We start from the raw sequence: 14,458 nt of genomic DNA on the forward strand, positions 1-14,458 counted from the left end.
CGCCGGCCGGTCGGTGCAGAAATGTGGCGGGGCGGGTAGGAGAATTTCGCCCAGGGAGTCAACTGAGGCAAGAAAGATGAACATTCAAAAGAAAGACAGAAGTATTTTCTTCATATCCAGACTATTAAAGAACATTTCATTAAGCCTTGGCCTTATCTTGAAATTGAGGCTGGAGCTGTACAATGTCTTCTATTTGAAAAGTCAGAGTATGGTTTCATTTCTATCGTAGGATTTGATGGAACATCCTTAACACCAAAAATATATCCTCCCACTTCCACAATCCTGCAAAACCAACTCCTGATTATCCCCAGTGTATTGTAAATTCATACTAAAGTAAATGGATGCTTGACTCAGATGATCATTCCATCTGGCTTCTGTAACTTGTGAATTTTTTGTTTTCAAAATTGTGAATTCCAAAAAATGCAGCACTAAATAGATTAATGTGCAAAGCTACTAAAATTGGTCTTAAATTTTGATGCAGAAATCATGCAACTTAAACACTGGCGCGGAATCTTATTAGAAGTGCAATATTTTGATTCGTAGTAAGGAATAATTTTTCAAAATGGAAATTAAATTACTACACACCACGCCTGAGGAACGAAGCGTCTGGCTCGCCCACCCAGGAGCCATCTGAGCACATCAATGAAGCTACATTTAAACAGGTCCACAGCACTTGCTCTTATCCAAGCCAGAAGGATGGCATCTCGGAAGCTAGCTCCTAGATTTACGGAGCGGGCCCTCAGCCATTTGCTGGGTACCATGGAGGAGCGGCGGGCGACAATATACCCTCGGGCTGGCAGGAGACTCTCGAGAAAGGTGTCAAATCTCGCCTGGGAGAAGGTAGCAGCATTGGTCAACGCCAGTAGTTTAACTAAGAGGACGGGTGGGCAATGCAATAAAAAGATGAATGGCCAACTCCGATGAGCCAGGGTGAGTGCTCCTTGGCTCCTCTCTGTACTCAACCCTTCCATCACCCCCTAATTAACATAGATTAACATAGAATCTACAGTGCAGAAGGAGGCCATTCGGCCCATCGAGACTGCACCGGCTCTTGGAAAGAGCACCCTACCCAAGGTCAACACCTCCACCCGATCCCCATAACCCAGTAACCCCACCCAACACTAAGGGCAATTTTGAACACTAAGGGCAATTTATCATGGCCAATCCACCTAACCTGCACATCTTTGGACTGTGGGAGGAAACCGGAGCACCCGGAGGAAACCCACGCACACACGGGGAGGATGTGCAAACTCCGCACAGACAGTGACCCAAGCCGGAATCGAACCTGGGACCCTGGAGCTGTGAAGCAATTGTGCTATCCACAATGCTACCGGGTTGCCCTAATGTCACCTCGATCAACATGTCATCACTTCGCAAGGCCCCAGGATCCAACCTCCCATCGGCATCCTCAAACTATCCCCTTGCTTGCCTCATCAGAACGCCTCCCTGCACAGTGCCCACACATGGAGGCGCCATCGACCTCTGACCCGCCAGGCATCAAGCTCACATTATCCCCATTTGTGTTTCTGCACGAGAAGCTCACCCACAACTGCTACAAGTGAGAAAACGGGCGGTGGGATGCCTGAACTGAGGATCCTGACTACATACAAGGAGAGGGCATAGAAGGCACAGTGGAGGAGCAGGAGCAGGCCTGCGCTGAACGCAAGGTGGATCTGCAAGAGGAAAGTGAGGAGCCACTGCACCATCATCCCGATGGCCAGTCTCAAGTGAGTTCTCAGTAGTACCAATCCTTGACCAGGCCACAAACTAAAACCATGTTCCTTGCCTTGTAGGAACATCAACCAAAGAGCCTGGCACGTTAACCAGAAGTGCCCCACTGTCCAGCCCGACATCACCTCGGAGAAACCCCTGGAGGAGGACATGGATGATGCGTCACAGCTTTCACGTGCACCATCCACTATCATAGAGGCACCTTTGTGGGTGAACTTACCAGGCAGGCTTCTGGCTCACTATCTGTGAGCACCACACAGCTTCTGATGCACATCAGATGGAGACAGGAGCGTCCCAGTGATCCGACAATGGGACATCTGCTGGATCCCATGACTCAGCTGTGCCCATCCAGGTACCATGACATTGGACACGTTGCAGCTGGAGATGCAAAGACAGAGCCGGGAATACCAGGAAGTGGTGTCAACGACACTCCTGCAAATACAAGGTCGAATGGAGGAGTCCCAAAGCCTTCCGCCGCAGACGATGTTGCCAGAGAAGCACTGCACACAGGCCAACACTGCAAGGGTGACACCCGCAGGGAAATGTCTGGAGCAAGAGGTCAGATCCATGACAGGCAACCTCTGAAGCATGGCTTAGTCCCTGAGGACTAAGACTGAGGCCTTCAACAGCATGGTGCAGGCAATGTCAGGCCTCTGGGGCTCACTCCAGCTGCCCCTCCATCCCATGGAGTAACCCAGGGGCCCCCAAACTGCTGGAAGGAGGATTCACTGGAGCACATCCGGGGGCCTTCCACCCAGGAGATTATTGGAGTGACCAGTCAATCTGAATCCATCCTTCCTGAGGCAACACCAGTGCCACCCGAAAGTAGGCCAGGGCCCTCCAGAGGACGCCCGCCAAGGGAATCTTGGGCAATAGGATGTGGAAGGCAGCAGGCCGCCTCCACCTCTGACACACATTCTGGGGATATATCCAGACATAGTGAGATGGTTCGCAAGTGCAAGGAATTATAGGGGCACAGCATGGGCATGGTTAAAGTTAGGAATAGTTAGTTGGGGGAGGTCATTACCACTTGTAACATCTGCACATCACTGAATTAAATATTATTGTTCTTCACCACCTTAACGCCTGAGGATCTTTAACCAGTGGCATGGCGCTACCACCATCTGCACACAGTTCTTTTCACTGGCGCTCAAGGTCAGGCAGACAGTTAGGCCCACTCATTGCGAATATTTCATTCGCAGTGATATGACTCAGGGATAATTTGGTAAACCCTAGACTCTCGCCCCTCATCCCCATCTAGAGCTAAGGGACAAAGGAAGTAGGGCTGAACCTCACTCGTGAGTCGGGGAGTCAGCGTGCCAGCAGCGAACAGACAGGAGTCAGACATTAGCAATAGCTGAGGAGCATCACAGACCATTCTTCACTGCAAGTTATCATCACCCTCCTGCATTGACTGGGCATCAGGCAATCAAGGACTCCCCAGGCCCAGCACCCTGATGAAATATCTCTCACAGAGTGGTTACAACATCCTTTTGGGGAGGGTGGGGGGGGCCTTGTTGCGCTGTTGGACAACATGCTGGTCCAACTCCACGAAGTGGGAGGTGATGAGGATGTCACTCATCCTCCATGCGCACCCTCACCCCCTCCTAGCCTCCATATCCCCAACGGCGTCTTCCTCAAATCTCTCAACATCCTCCTCATCCGAGGATACGTGACACTTCGCCAGTTGTTCTTCATGAGGGCAATCACCCCGCTGCAGAGCACAGCAGACCACCACAATGTGAGAGATCGTCTGGGGGCTGTACTGGAGGGCGCCACCGGACTGTCAAGGCAGTGGAAAAGTTTCTTCAAAAGGCCGATGAACCACTTTATCACAGATCGAGTGACACTGTGAGCCTCGTCATCAGCCAAGAGCTCAGGGGATATCCCTTGTCCCCTACAAGCCATCCCTGCAGCATGGGGTAACCCTCGAGAATGCCAGGGATCTGTGATAGCCTGAAGATCTAACTATCATGCATACTCCCCGGAAAACATGCACAAACATGTATGAATCGCATTTGGTGGCCACACACCAGCTGCTCATTGAGAGAGTGGACCCCCTTTCTGTTTATGAAGAGGACTCCCTGATGACTCAGGGCGTGGAGAGCGACATGTGTACAGTCAATCACCCCCTGTATCTGTGGTAGATCAGCTATGGTGGCGAATCATGTAGCCCTCTCGTCTTGCTGGGCAAGGTCCAGGCCAAAATGAAAAGACCAAAGCCCTTGCATAGAGATCACTATTGGCGGATGCCTGTGGGATGCCACAGGTGGAGCCCTGGAATGTCCCATTATTTAAAACGTTGAGGGCTGCAGTACCCTTCATGGGCACAGGGAGTGGGTGTCCTGTGCTGCCACAGAGTGCCAAGTCAGCAAGGTTGTGGCACAAGTACTGCACATTCTCCATGGTGAGGCGGAGTCTATGGCACATGTTGGCTGACAGCTCCATGAATGCCACTTGGGTCCTGTACACCCTCTATCTTCTTCGTGCCACCTGTACGGCTGATGCAGCCTCTGGCCCAAGTCTGCCCTGCAGCACCCTGCTCTCTTGTCAGTGGGTCTTCCCTGGGTGTCCTTTATTGCTGGAATCTGTGCTCCTCTAGCGCTATACTAAGAAGAATAGTCAGTTCCACTGATTCCATAACAATATCGCTTGGTTACTTGTAAGGGATATGAGAGAGAGAGAGAGAGAGAGAGAGAGAGAGAAAAAGAGCTTGAGAGAATGTGAGACTGTGAGAGAGTGAGTGAACAAGAGAGAGAACGAGAGAGAGAACGAGAATGAGAGAGAGAACGAGAACGAGAGACAGAATGAGCGCTTGAGAAAGAGAATGAGCGCTTGAGAGAGAGACAGTCAGGTTGGTGCCACAGGTGGAAAACACCAGTACGTTCCCTGACCCATTGGACTCCTGAACCTGGAAGCAGCCAGGCTCCCTGAGCGTGAACCTGATTGCGTCATTGGGAAGGGCCTGGGAAGATTGCATTCCAAAATCTCACCAGTGCAAATCCCATTTTTGGCCTTTCATGAGATTTAGCGGCAATTGCGGGATTTGCAATGGCACCGAATGTGACTGCAAAATCCTGGCCTATAAGTCAGCTCGAGTGCCTTACTCTTTTCACTGGACACCATTTAGATTATAATGGCTTCCAATATCAAATTTCCAGCGTGGTTCAGTGGTAGCGCTTTGGTCTGAGCGAGAAGATAATGGCTTCAAACATAGTCAGAGCTCTGTCGTTTCAATGAGACATTAAATTGAAGCACAGTCAGCTCTCTCAGGTGGATTTACAAGATTTCATGGCACACCTGCAAGACGACCAGCAGATCCTGTTGGTGCCCTGGCAAATATTTATCCCTCAGTCAACATTCCCAAAGTAGATTAACTTGTCCATCCCAACGCTGTTTTGTGTGACATTGTTGTGCGCACATTAGCTACCTCATTTCCTTATGTTACAACAGTGACTATACTTCAAAAAATTTCATTGGCTCATCTTGAGGTCGGGAAAAGTGCTACACAAATTCAAATTCTCTCTTTGTTTATCTCACCTGTTCCAATACAAATGATAGGTCAGCTTTGTCCTTTGGGTTAGCTTTCTCTCTCTCCAACCAGAGAATAAGTTCAGGCTTTTTATATGGCTTCAAAGCCAAAAGGTGGATGACACGATCTTTGAGAGCCCTTTGGGTAACCGTACTGGCATTGGTTTTCTTCATTCCAAAGCATGGATTCATGGTTGGAGAATGTTTTCTTAGCGGAATACCATCAGCAGCTTGGCTTGCGGCTTGCTTCCGACTATGGACTGGCTTTCGCACACCTGGGAAGCAAAGCTGGATTTTAAACATGTGATAAACATGCTCGATAACCAAAAAAAGATTAACATGGCCTTCTTTATATAAAGGGAAGATTACAGTAGGCTGCAATGAATCAACAAGCTACTGAATTGACTTATGCACCACGAATAATTACAATATAAGATTGACTGCATATACTGGTGTAAACGTTGAATTTTTGAGTCCAATACTTTTGGCCAAAGGTCATAGTGTCAACTGGGTAATATTTCGAGGGATTGACATGTGTTTGGGTTTTGCTATAATGAATGGATAGGGTGAATAGTAGTAACTAGAAAGCTGAGATACGGCGAAAATATTTTAAATAGTTTTTAAACTCATTATAAAAGTGCGCTGACATCTGTTAAATAAACTTAAAGGCCTGACCCACTGCTCAATATTCCTAACCATATGCTGCTGCAAAAATAACTAATTACATTTCTTGTGTATTTTATAAAAATATCCTTCATTTACTAGTTTTTGAATGATACATCAGTCAGCCCACCTTGTATTGTTGCACTATGCAAAGTTTCAGTCAATATGCCCTCCCTGTTTAAAATGAAAATAAATCAGTGTTTATGTCAGATACTAGCTCATCATTATGATTACCTCTTTGTAATTTTTATGACGAGGAGTTATTTTTGCAATCAATACCCGCATTGAGTGGCATTTGGATAGTTTCACTATCGCCTTTCCAGTTTCAGCCCAGGCACGGTAGCACAGTGGATAGCACTGTTGCTTCACAGTTCAAGGGTCTCAGGTTCGATTCCCGACTTGGGTCACTGTCTGTGTGGAGTTTGCACGTTCTCCCTGTGTCTGTGTGGGTTTCCTCCGGGTGCTCCGGTTTCCTCCCACAAGTCCCGAAAGACGTGCTGTTAGGTAATTTGGACATTCTAAATTCTCCTTCTGTGTACCCGAACAGGCGCAGGGCTGTGGCGACTAGGGAATTTTTAGTGGCTTCACTGCAGTGGTAATGTAAGCCTACTTGTGACAATAAAGATTATTATTATTATTATTTTTAAAGCAATGGCTTCCCTCTTCCCAACCTCACATAACCCTTTGGTTGCAAAATTTTGCGGCTTTGCTCCCTTAAAGCTAGGGTTCACTCTTACTTGAAGAGCGAAAACTTACGTTTTTATAAATCACGTGGTCGGTTTTACAAGAGACTGATTTTTACAGGAGCAGAAACACTAATTCAAAGACAAGTTAAGGTATGACTTGTTTTTGTAATCATTCAACGGCAGGAAATATTTAAGGATTCAAAGTAATGTTTTCATATTTAGAACAGAAACATGGAATTTGTATTGAACTACAAAATTATTTCAGGTTGGTATTTAAAATGGAGTTCACGGTTTAATGATTTACATTTCATATTTCCGCGCCAGCCATGGCAAAGCCCTGAGGAAGTAGCAGTGCTCCGAAAGCTAGTGATTAGAAACAAACCTGTTGGACTTTAACTTGGTGTTGTAAGACTTCTTACTTAATTTGTGCTGCAACTGTTCAGTAAACTAACTGGAGATCGCTCCTAAAGCATGCAGCATTTGCCATTCAATGGAAAGTAGAACAATTACGTTATCATAATTGCAGGTATGTTATATATAGGTTATTAAGAGACCACTTTGCCCCTACTCTATCTTTATCTAGTTACCAGAATGAAGTTGCACAAGCACCAATGTGCAGGTTGAATAAATAAAATGTTATCAGCACTTTAGTCATTCTGAAACTTTTATTCTGAAAAAAAATTGACAATGCTGAATTAGGTGCACATTCATACATTTCTAAACGAACTTCCAATAAAAATAAATGAGGAAATATGTATCAGCAGTGACAACAGACATATGGGGTAAAATTCTCCGGTATCGGCGCGATGTCCGCCGACCGGCGCCAAAAACGGCGCAAATCAGTCGGGCATCGCGCCGCCCCAAAGGTGCGGAATCCTCCGCCCCTTGACTGGCTGAGCCCTAACCTTGAGGGGCTAGGCCCGCGCCGGACTGATTTCCGCCCCGCCAGCTGGCGCAGAAATGACATTGCCGGGCGGCGCATGCGCGGGAGCATTAGCGGCCGCTCACGGCATCCCCGCGCATGCGCTGTGGAGGGAGTCTCTTCCGCCTCCGCCATGGTGGAGACCGTGGCGAAGGCGGAAGGAAAAGAGTGCCCCCATGGCACAGGCCCGCCCGCGGATCGGTGGGCCCCGATCGCGGGCCAGATCGACCCGCGCCCCCCCCCAGGACCCCGGAACCCGCCCGCGCCGCCTTGTCCCGCCGGTAAGGTAGGTGGTTTAATTCACGCCGGCGGGACAGGCATTCTAGCAGCGGGACTTCGGCCCATCCGGGCCGGAGAATCGCGGGGGGGGGGGGGGGCGCCAACCGGCGCGGCGCGATTCCTGCCCCCACCGAATCTCCGGTGCCGGAGAATTTGGCAACCAGCGGGGGCAGGATTCACGCCAGCCCCCGGCGATTCTCCGACCCACGGGGGGTCAGAGAATCTCGCCCATGAATTTTGGGGCAATGACGCTACAGCTGCATTTTTGTGTCCAGGCACAATTTTGTTTTCAATAAACTTGCCAAGTTGGAGATTCAGCAACAAACCATAAGCACCACAAGGTATATTTCTGCAGGAAACAAATTATTAGATTAGCTATCTGATACGAGTTTGGTACATTTTGTTGAATCAAGAATTGAATATGTACAGACTATCATTTCATTAGTGTAGTATTTATACCTTGACATGACGACCCTGGTTTAATTTCTATAGTTGTTCGACTCCATGACTCCTTCTCTACTTGTGACATTCGTTCTCGAGTCATCTGGTAAGAGTCATCAGTGGCACAGACTGTGATTTTATCTTGAATACTCCCCAGGCAATCAAGTTGGTCTCTTTCAAAACTGGTTTAAACAACAAAAGCAGAACAAAACAGAGACTCAGCAACACATCCTTCAACAAATATTGATCCTATCCAAAATACTCTATTCTTCTGTTAAACCTTTAATAAAAATGAAAAAATGGATACAATGTCATTTAAAAAAATAATTTGGACACACATGCACACACACAAAACCACATCATCAGAAATAGATATATTTCGAAGTGTTGTAATTGTACTTTAATCTGATCTAATATGAGGTTACCTATCGTCTGGTATGGTTGTTCTTGTTCTCTGAAGTTCACTCTGCAATTCTCACATACAAATAATGCATTGACTAGGCAATGGTTGGGCCTTTGTGCCTTAAAGATATTCCTATCCATTGGGTCTACCATCACTACCTGCAGATCATCAGCCCTTCAAATAAAAATAATTAATAAATAAATTGTTCTTTGTGAGAAAAACAAAAGAAATCTTCAAATGAAAAATGTCTACTGACTTGCTGAGAAGCAAATTTAAGTCTAATAAATTGTGACGTGAAGGGGCACAACATTTTCCTCAGTTTCTAAGCATTCCGCATGAATTTGGACACAGACTCCACAATTAAAATGTCCACATTTAAACAGACAGTCGTATACATCAACCAGATAATTATATTTTAACTCACAGTTGTTTAAAAAAAATATTATAAACATGGAGTTTAATCCGGACATATGGGGCGGGATTCGCCGACCCCCCCGCCGAGTCGATGAATCCCCGGGGGTCGGCGTGAATCCCGCCCCGCCGCTCCGACGCCGGCTGCCATATTCTCCGGTGCTGATTTTTGGCAGGGGCGGGGTTTACGCCATGCCAGTCGGGGGCCGTTGGCAGCAGCCCCCCCCCCCTTCCCGGCAATTCTCCGGGCCCCAATGGGCCGAGAAGCCCTCAGTTCCTGGCCAGTCCTGCCAGCGTGAAATGGACATGGTCCCATACGGCAGGACCTGGCTGGGAGGCCATCTAGTTGAGTCCTCGGGCGCGGGAGGATCCGGCCCCAGGGGGGGCCCTCATGGTGGCCTGGCTCGCGATCGGGGCCCACCAATCTGCGGGTGGGCCTGTGCCGAGGGGACACTCCTTCCTTCCGTGCCGGCCTCTGTAGGGCTTTGCCATGGCCGGTGCAGAGAAGAAACCTCTTGCGCATGCGCCAGAACATGCCGGCGGTTCTGCGCATGCGCGGGACCAGAGGCCCTTCACCGCTGGTTGGTGTGGCGCCAAACCCTCCGGCGCCAGCCTAGCCCCGGGAAGTGCGGAGGATTCTGCAACTTCCGTGTGATCCGATGCCGGAGTGTTTCGCGCCGGCGTCGGGCCATCCCACCAATTGCGGGAGAGTCCTGCCCATGGAATTTAATCTGGATAAATGCAAGGTAATGCATTTTGGAAGGTCTAATACAGCTAGGGAATATACAGTGAATGGTAGAACCCTCAAGAGTATTGACAGTCAGAGAGATCTAGGTGTACAGGTCCACAGTTCACTGAAGAGGGCAACACAGGTGAAGAAGGTAGTCAAGAAGGCATACAGCATGCTTGCCTTCATTGGCCGGAGCACTGAGTATAAAAATTGGCAAGTCATGTTGCAGCTGCATAGAACCTTAGTTAGGCCATACTTGGAGTATAGTGTTCAATTCTGGTCGCCAAACTACCAGAAGGATGTGGAGGCTTTAGAGAGGGTGCAGTAGAGATTTACCAGGATGTTGCCTGGAATGGAGGGCAATAGCTATGAGCAGAGGTTGAATAAACCCGGTTTGCTCTCACTGGAATGACGGAGGTTGAGGGGCGACCTGATAGAGGTCTACAAAATTATGAGGGCATAGACAGAGTGGATAGTCAGAGACTTTTTCCCAGGGTAGAGGGGTCAATTACTAGGGGGCCTAGATTAAAGGTGCGAGGGGCAAGGTTTAGAGGAGATGTACGAGGCAAGTTTTTTCACACAAAGAGTAGTGGGTGCCTGAAACTCGCTGCCGGAGGAGGTGGTGGAAGCAGGGACGATAGTGACGTTTAAGGGGCATTTTGACAAATACATGAACAGGATGGGAATAGAGGGATAGGGACCCCAGAAGTGTCGAAGATTTTAGTTTAGACGGCAGCATGGTCGGCGCAGGCTTGGAGGGCCGAAGGGCCTGTTTCTGTCCTGTACTTTTCTTTGTTCTGAATATATGTGTTAACAAAAATAAATCATGAACAATAATTCCCAGCAACTGAAATTCAGTGGTCTATTTAGGCTTTTGGGTTGTTTGAAATTGCTGCTTGATAAAGTTAGGATTTGTGCATTTTCTCCTCTTCTTTGGACCTTGCTGAAATATTCCATCTGCTAATGGCTGTTCCAGACTTATGGGTTCTGCTCCTCACTCCTTATGACTGCGTCCAAGGTGAGATTGGCATTACGGTCCTTAGTCAGGTCTAAGGTACGACGGTATGGAGTTTTGTTCACGTAGCAGGTAGGTCCACCGTGGCAGTGGTTAGCAATACAGCATGGTGGCACAGTGGTTAGCACTGCTACCTCACAGCAGCAGGAACCCAGGTTCCGTTCTGGGCTTAGGTGACCGGTTGTGTGGTGTTTGCGCGTTCTCCCAGTGTTTGCCTGGGTTTCCTCCATGTGCTCCGGTTTCCTTCCAGTCCAAATATGTGCAGGTTAGATGGTTTGACCATATTAAATTGCCCTATGGTATCCAAAGGTGTGCAGATTATGTAAAGTTAGTGGATAGGGTGGGGGAGAGTGGGCCTAGGTAGGGTGCACCGTCAAAGGGTCGGTGCAGACTCAATGGGCCAAATGGCCTTTTTGAACGGTAGGCATTCTGTGGATTCTGTCAATTCTTCCACTCCAGGTTTGACCATAACAGGGTCTTTTAAATCATAAATAATTTAGAGAGGATGTGCTTCACCGATTTTGTAAAGTCCCACTACGTTTTAAGGTTGTAAAGAATTATTCAGTCAGATTTTCATAGGTTAAACAAAAAGATAAATTTTATGAAACCATTTCCTGAGCTAAAAACGGTAAAATGCAACTACCAATTCTACAGTCATTTGTTACAAACATACACACACCAGTACAGATGGTGGAGTAAGAGGATAGATTTAAAGTTGTTTTTTTTACTGCTGGTGAAAGATAAAACAAAGGAGTATACGGTTAGTTGTTCCTTGGCTGGTCTCGATGTGGTGGTACAATGTTGTGGCCATTTTGTTCAGCTGTCCTCCCGGGTATAGTTGTATGAAGCAGATTTGCATTTTTTTAAAAAAGATCTTGGTTCGCAGTCAGTTTTACTTCTCCAAATTACCACTTTGCAAATCAGGCACAGCATGTCCAAGAGGGAGGGAGATAGAGAGAGAGACGGAAAGAGAGACAAAGAACAAGTGCACAGCTTCAATCATCCTGTGCTCAGTACAGTATTGTCTTTTTCGCTATTCTCCTGCTTGGTGAAGCCAGTGAAGTATCTTGCTGGTAGTATATGTCAGAGAAATTCCATTAGTTCATATCCGCTGCAAATATTGTTTCAGAACAGATAATTGTATTTTGATATCTCATCACAGAAACATTTGAAAAGACGCAGGGTTGTATGAATTGGCATGGGATGGAGTTTTTCATATTTTCCAGGGGGTTGCGTGTCTGTCTTCATCCCACTTGGTAGAATACCAAATTGTGTGTATTGCAAAGGTCTGTGCAGTTTGTACAGTGTAGGGTCCCAATTTAAAAAAACATCCAGCCAGCAAAAGAAAAATTCAAAATTGTATCTTCAAAAAGCACCTTCTCATAACATAGTGTTTCACATGACTGTAGATGAGCAATGTCAACATATTTACAGCATTACCACTGGTGCGAACACACCCAGTATAAGCAGTGGGTACTGTATCATAAACATAATGACATCCATCCGCATAAAATCAAAGAATTTCTACAGTGCAGAAGGAGGCTATTCGGCCCATCGAGTCTGCACCGACCTGCCGAAAGAGCACTGTACCCACTCTATCCCTGTAACCTAACGTGCACATTCCTGGACACTAAGGTGCAATTTTTAATATAATCATATAATCTTTATTAGTGTGACAAGTAGGCTTACATTAACACTGCAATGAAGTGACTGTGAATCATGGCCAATCCAACACCTAACCTGTACATCTTACTGAAATTTCTTCATGCAAAACATTACAAATTTAAACCAATATTAGGAAGATGCCTTATCTTAAGTGCTCACGCTCTATTCTTGAAGGCAGGAATTGATCACTAAAATGAATGACTAAAGATGGGGCTGCATTCCAAACCTGACTGATGAATGTGCTCTCTTTTGGAAAAAGCGCATGAATTAGTGTTATGTATGGAAAATGGTGCCCCCATGTCATACATGGCTCAATCACCAGGCTTAAAATCCACAAGTGGCGTGATGGCATCCTGAACCCCACATGAATTCAAAACACTCCACTTGTATCACAATACTTCCTTGACAAAAAGTCTTCAGATTGAAACAATGGGCTGGATTTTAAATCATCTCACATGCTGGAGAGTTGAGGCAAGGTTAGCAGACCACAAGGAACCCAGATGTCAAGTTCCCGGTGGAGATTTAACTATAAGTTCTCCTGCCTTACACAGCCCCAACAGACAACTGCTTTGCGACTGCTCAAAAGACCTCATACTTGCACATCCTCAAGAAAATAACCTGTGAGCTTGGCAGACATGTATAAATGGGAAGACACAACTCTCCCTCAATATCTTTTACACCCATTCTTGGGACAATATGAGGCAATGGAAAATGCATGACACACCTCATAAAAATGAAAATAAAAGAGACCATCAATCTTATAATATTTTTTCCAATTTATTAAAGGTGTCTTATTATTATTATATACACTGCTGGAGTTAAGACGGGCCTGAATCACACATTGAAGAAATCTTATTGTGGTCAATGCTCCCAGTGATATTTTTGAGATTGGTATGACCACCAACCGACACGGTCACCTAATTCTGCACCATATAAAAGCCTAAGCCACATGTTGGAGAAGTTACTTGTTCAGATCTATTAACAAAAACAATCCTGGAACAGGTATATCCGGATGCCCAGTTACCGGATAGATCTACAAAGATTGTTCATTTAGTTATAAGTTTAATTTTTCATTTGTGATGTATAGTCATTACGGTATGGGAGGCCAGTTGGCACAACGAGTCCATGCCTGCTCTCTGTGGAGCAATCCAGTCAGTCCTTTTCGTCCTCTCTATTCCTGTGGTGCTTCAAGTTTAAACTATAGTTTTCCCAAATTGCAGGTTTACTCTCCAGTAGCTTTTTGAATGTTGTTAATAGAATCTAATTCAATGTACAACACTGTTGAATAAACTGGATAAACTTTCATGGGCCACTGTCCCATTTGCTGAGATATTTGGTCTTGTGCCACATGAGCTGATTGCCATTCACTGTCCTTTTTTTATACGTTTGCCTAGAAATTGGCTTCACTTGGCTCTGGAGGCAAAATAGTTGGGCAGATTATGCAGTCAGACGCAAGGTCTATTAGGCTATACATTGTGGAAGTGACATCCTTGCTGTAATTTGTGAAGAGATGGATAAAATGAAGAAATTACAATTTCTTGATCGAAATGGAAATTAACTACTTTCAGATGAAAACCTTAGTGTGGTCAAAATTAAACACGACCAGAATGCTAAAGAAAATAAGGCAGAACAACGATCAGCGAATAAACTGAGGCCAAAACTACACAAGGGCTGAATTGTCTGCCAGCGGGATTCTCTGTTTTGCTGGCAGCCTGGGGGTTTCCTGACGCCGAGGGGCTGCCCCACAATGCGAAACTCCATTGACCAGCCGGCGAAATGGAGAATCCTGACGGCGTGCCACACCAGAAATCTGGTGCGGTGGTTCGGAGAAACCCGCCCATCTTCCGAAACCAAAATCTAAGTTTGCGTATTTCAAGAGATCGAAAAGGAGATTGGATTGGATTTGTTTATTGTCACGTGTACCGAGGTACAGTGAAAAGTATTTTTCTGCGAGCAGCTCAACAGGTCATTAAGTACATGA

General features: G+C 46.4%; 1 protein-coding gene across 2 annotated transcripts in view; it reads right to left on the reverse strand.

Annotated features, from left to right (window-relative positions):
• The window catches only part of LOC140386399 (RNA polymerase II elongation factor ELL), a 173,162-nt gene that overhangs the window by 68,409 nt on the left and 90,295 nt on the right, over positions 1 to 14,458 (reverse strand). For both annotated transcript variants that reach the window (XM_072468700.1, XM_072468699.1), the window contains exons 4-5: positions 8,272 to 8,435; positions 5,272 to 5,537 (exon numbers count right to left, since the gene is read on the reverse strand). In XM_072468700.1, coding sequence (XP_072324801.1) covers positions 5,272 to 5,537; positions 8,272 to 8,435 — 430 coding nt within the window. The remainder of the gene's footprint in view (positions 1 to 5,271; positions 5,538 to 8,271; positions 8,436 to 14,458) is intronic.

The sequence above is a fragment of the Scyliorhinus torazame genome, chromosome 12, assembly GCF_047496885.1.
Source record: "Scyliorhinus torazame isolate Kashiwa2021f chromosome 12, sScyTor2.1, whole genome shotgun sequence".
NCBI lineage: Eukaryota > Metazoa > Chordata > Chondrichthyes > Carcharhiniformes > Scyliorhinidae > Scyliorhinus > Scyliorhinus torazame.